At 58.6% G+C, this 4,545-nt stretch overlaps 2 protein-coding genes across 2 annotated transcripts; one reads left to right on the top strand and one right to left on the bottom strand.

The window, feature by feature from the left end:
* Positions 1-13: 13 nt before the first annotated feature.
* LOC114635732 (steroid 21-hydroxylase-like) lies at positions 14-1,554 on the top strand. Its single transcript, XM_028784188.1, has 4 exons — positions 14-196; positions 380-549; positions 621-724; positions 809-1,554. Exons 1-4 carry the CDS (start codon positions 26-28, stop codon positions 1,084-1,086), a joined length of 723 nt encoding a protein of 240 aa, XP_028640021.1. The 5' UTR covers positions 14-25; the 3' UTR covers positions 1,087-1,554.
* Positions 1,093-4,539, bottom strand: LOC114635731 (tenascin-X-like; the record flags this gene model as incomplete). The annotated part of the gene is made up of 12 exons (XM_028784187.1): positions 1,093-1,386; positions 1,692-1,855; positions 1,929-2,090; positions 2,182-2,278; positions 2,379-2,530; positions 2,621-2,753; positions 2,863-2,993; positions 3,084-3,227; positions 3,331-3,450; positions 3,610-3,753; positions 3,881-4,003; positions 4,251-4,539. Coding segments are annotated over 12 exons (1,761 nt in total), but the record flags the coding sequence as incomplete, so codon positions are not given.
* Between the last annotated feature and the right edge of the window lie 6 nt (positions 4,540-4,545).

The following is a 4,545-nucleotide window of genomic DNA, read 5'->3' as shown; positions in this document are numbered from 1 at the left end:
GGTAGCAGGTGGCCAATGGAAAGACATGATTGACTACATGCTCCAGGGATTGGAGAAACAAAGAGACGGCAAAGACACAGAGCAACTCCATGAGGGGCATGTGCACATGTTGGTGGTGGACCTCTTCGTCGGTGGCACCGAGACCACGGCTACCACGCTCTCCTGGGCGGTGGCTTTTCTTCTTCACCACCCTGAGGTGCACTGTGGGAAGACACCTTGGTCCAGTTTCTCTGCTCTTGACTGCTTGACCTGGGCGATGCACTCAGAGGGGGTTCTAGGCTCAGCTAGAAGGCTGGAGGGAGGGGCCGCAGACTGGGCAGCTGTGAGCCACTTGAGCAAAGTCTGGTCCCTAGAGTCCAACCTTGCCCTTTCCTCTCAGATCCAGAAGCGACTGCAGGAAGAATTAGACCTGAATCTGGGACCCAGCTCCCAGCTCCTGTACAAGAACCGAATGCAGCTGCCTCTGCTCATGGCCACCATTGCTGAGGTGCTGCGTTTGCGGCCCGTGGTACCCTTGGCCTTACCCCATCGTGCAACTAAGACTAGCAGGTGGTTCACCGGAGGTAAGGGTTGAGGGAGGGAGGCCTCGCTGGGCGCTCCTGACTCCATCCTTCCCTCAGCATCTCTGGCTATGACATTCCCAAGGATATGATTGTCATCCCCAACATCCAAGGCGCCAACCTGGATGAGACGGTTTGGGAACTGCCCAGCAAGTTCTGGCCTGGTATGAGGCAGATAGGAAAGGGAGTGGAAAAGGTCCAGCCTCTGCTGGGACAAACTTCTCTAACTCTCTGTCTGCTACCCACAGATCGCTTCCTGGAACCTGGCAGGAATCCCAGAACACCATCCTTTGGCTGTGGGGCACGCGTATGCCTGGGAGAGCCCCTGGCGCGGCTGGAGCTCTTCGTGGTGCTGGCTCGCCTGCTCCAGGCCTTCACGCTGCTGCCGCCAGCAGATGGCACCCTGCCCTCCCTGGAGCCCCAGCCTTATGCTGGCATCAATCTCTTAATTCCTCCCTTCCAGGTGCGGCTGCAGCCCAGGAACCTGGCGCCCCAAGACCAGGGTGAGAAATCCTTGACAGGCTAGGATGAGCCTTGTGCCTCAGTTTCTCCTTTATTGCTCTATTCCCCTCCCCTCCCCCCTGTAAACATGGTGCTGTGAGATTGCGGCAGAGAAGGCTTCCTCGGAGAGCTAGGCACAGTACAGGCACACTGGCTCTTCTCTGGTCACAACCCCTCAGTGCTCAGCAGTCATACCAGGGTGTGAGTGAGGTGGACAGCAGGCTCAGGTGCCCCTGGTGGGGGCCCGGAAGTTTCTGGGTCTCAGCTTAATTTCCGTGAAGGGCACCGAGAACTCGAAGCCCTTCCAGTGGTACCAGATCACTCCCTGAGGAAAGGGTTGTCAAGGGAGGAGAGTCAAGACAACACCACATCGATGCCGCCTTATCCATCCCAACCCTGCTCCTGTAGGTGACTCCCAGGGTTCAGCCATCTCCCCCGTAATCCCTGAGCTGATGCCTTCTAATAAACTATTAAACGATTTCTTCAAGATTCCTTAGCAAGGTTGCCGTAATCGACTCATTTCACAGATGAGCCTCTGAGGCCTAAGACATTCAACCATTCATGCGAGAGTACTCCAGCCCAGGTCACCCAGATCCCAACCTGGAGCCCCGTGGCCTCCACAGTCCCCACCTGGTGATCCACTGTGCTCCCGTACAGCCCGTTGAGGTTGGCGTAGTGACAGTTCTTGTACCACCAAGCCCCACGATAGGAGACAGCGCAGGAGATGAGCAAATTGTTGGGGTCTCGATCACGGGCAGAAAAGACACTGCCACTGTGGTAGCTCATAGAGTCACCTGGCAGGGCATGAGAAGGTGTGGTGAGGGTCACCCTCATGCCCGCCCCCACCCCGTTCGGGCCCACACTTACCTGCGGTCCCGTGGTAGCCCTCCAGGTGTAGGCGATAGTTCTCCTTTGCCGAGTCTACCCGGAAGAAGTCATACTGGGCGAACACGGCTTCCTTTCCGGCTCGCAGGTCCACACGCATAGAGTAGTCTCCAGCCTGTGTCAGGCTGTGCAGAGCCTCGTTGCCTGGGGTGGAGCATGCTTCATCAGGGTACTGGGATCCACTGGACTGCCATGCCATCCCTTCCCCAGTTCCCCAGCCCTATGAGGCACGGACCCAGCCAGAATTCCCTGGAGATGTTCCCAAAACCATGGGCATACTCCTCCCAGTCTCTCCAGAAGTCCGTCTGTCCATCCATGCGGCGCTGGAACACCTGGAAAGCAGACAGGGCCAGTGTCAGCCTCCGGCTCCTGGGCATCAGCCGCTGAGCTACACGGTTGTACACAGGGAGCTGGGCTCTGAATAGAACCCACCAACCAACCGCCTCCTTCAGTATCCATGTCACAAAACACATCCAAAGGCCGCTCGCGGTTGCCATTGAGGAAGATGGTGGTGGTCTTTGATGTGCTGGCCCCATTCTTCAGCTCCTCCCCGCAGTCCAGGGGGAAGCGGATCCGCAGCCCACCTGTGGAGAGGAGGTGGAGAGTCTGTCTGTCCTCTTTCTCAAATCTCAGACCCCAGCTGTCCCCTGAAGCTCACACCCTAAAGCCAGTACCAGTAGTAAAGGAAGTGGACACAGGCGGTGAGAGGCTCTCGCCCCAAATAGCCCGGAGCTGGGCGCTGTAGAAGGTGGAGGGGAAGAGGCGGAGAAGTCTGTGCGAGGTGGTTCCTGCTGGAAGCAGGATTTCCTGGGGACAGACAAGGGACAGGTCAGTAGAGGGCGAGATGGAGACTCTCGGGGAGAGCCAGAGGTGGCACCTCCAAACCTAGCTGCGGAAAGCCGGTGAAGCGGGGTACCTGAATCTGTCCTCCAGGCGTGTCAAAGCTGAGCAGGTAGCCTGTGGGCGCAACTTCAGGCGCAGTCCAAGTGAGCAGGGCCGTGCGAGGAGTCACTTCCTTGGCCTCCAAGTCCTGGGGGGGCTTTAACCCTGGAAGGGGAAAGGATGGAAGGAGACAGAAATGAGGTCCGTATCTGTTCCCTTCAATCTCCTGTGACCCCCACACAGCCCTGGCTATACCTGTGGTGAAGGTAATGCTGGCTGGGGAGGTGAAGTTAGGACCCCGGAGACCACGCACGGTGGCTGTGTAGTTAGTGTCAAGTGTCAGGTCCATCAGTGGGTAGTCCACAGCGCTGCCAGGTGCGGAGGCCTGAAGGGGCGGGGCTGGAGTGGGAGGCGCATCAGCACCTATCCATCCATGCTGTACCCGGTTCCCCGCTCCCCGCCTCAAACAAGTCCTCTTTAGAGGAGGCTCCATCGTGCTCACCCCCAGGGGATGCGACCTGGACGTTGTATTCGTCCACCGGGTTGTGGGGGGGTTTCCAGTGTAGAAGGGCAGATCCGTCAGTCAAGTTCAATGCCCGTAGCTGGGTGGGACCATCAGGCACTGGGCAAGAACAGGGAGCTCAGAGGCATTCCTACCCCGCTGGCTCCTCCCTCATTGGAGGTTGGAGCCCCGGGGTCTCCTTTGCCCGCATTACCCCCTTTCCGCGTTCTCGCTTTCTCTTTCTCTACCTCTCCTGGTGCTGGGGGCAGCCTTTCTTACCTGTGGTGAGGAATCCTGTGAGAGGCTCGCTCTCCTCAAAGCCACGGACGGAGACCACGGTCACTTCATAGCGAGTGTCTGGAGTCAGCCCCTGGAGGATCTGGGTCTGGGTGCGGCCATCCACCTGCATACTTTGTGGTTCTCCTGCCAACATGGATGAAGTCTGAGAACAGCTAGAGAGCAGGCAGTGTGCTGGGGTGGCGGTGGGCAAGAGAGGAGAGCTAAGGAGGACACGGGGGCGGGGGGGAGTGCAGGGGGAAGGGATCTTCACCTCCGTCTGCTAGCTGGTAGGAGATTTTGAAGCTGTCCACCCTGGAAGATGGTGGCACCCAGCTGACTTTGGCCGATGTTTCCCCGATGTCACTGAATTGCAGGTCCCGAGGGCTCTCCAGAACTGAGGTCATAACGGATGGGTACAGTGGGTAAGGCACGGATAGGCAGGCTCCTGCCGTATCTCCTTGGGTGCTCTGGCTCCAGAGAGGCCTGTTACCCCTCTATGGTAGGTTCCCCAGGACAGGTGTCACTCTTTAGGTGTCTTTAACCCCTCCCCTGCTCACCACACGTGTTACATGCTGCATCCCACCCTGCAAAGCAAAAAACCCCTCTTTGGTGCCCCTGTGCTAGCTGGTAGGAGCCCTCACCTGGGCTCAGAGTGCGAGCAGTGCCCTGGATGCTGTCTGCCTTGTGAGGCCCACGCAGCCCATACAGAGTAAGGCTGTACAGGGTCCCGGGACGCAGGTCTCGGAGCACGGCCGAGCGCCGCGCCCCTGGCACCATAAGCTCTCTCTGGAGCAGAGGGCGAGGATGCGGCTCCAGGGTACTTGGTAAGGGGACCCCAAAGCACAGTAGGAAAGAGTCAAAGGCCCCAACGGGGGCTTCCCAGTTTAGTCGCAGAGAGCTGGTGGTCACATCTGACACTGAGAGCTGGGACAGGCG

The sequence above is a fragment of the Grammomys surdaster genome, unplaced genomic scaffold (genome assembly GCF_004785775.1).
Source record: "Grammomys surdaster isolate TR1022 unplaced genomic scaffold, NIH_TR_1.0 116944, whole genome shotgun sequence".
Lineage (NCBI taxonomy): Eukaryota > Metazoa > Chordata > Mammalia > Rodentia > Muridae > Grammomys > Grammomys surdaster.
This window is presented reverse-complemented; position numbering and strand designations above follow the sequence as displayed.

Coding starts and splice junctions, on each gene's coding strand:
- LOC114635732 (XM_028784188.1), top strand. CDS start 26: ATGATTGACTACATGCTCCAGGGATTGGAGAAACAAAGAGACGGCAAA. Junction 197..379: donor TTCTTCTTCACCACCCTGAG/GTGCACTGTGGG, acceptor CTTTCCTCTCAG/ATCCAGAAGCGACTGCAGGA. Junction 725..808: donor GCCCAGCAAGTTCTGGCCTG/GTATGAGGCAGA, acceptor TGCTACCCACAG/ATCGCTTCCTGGAACCTGGC.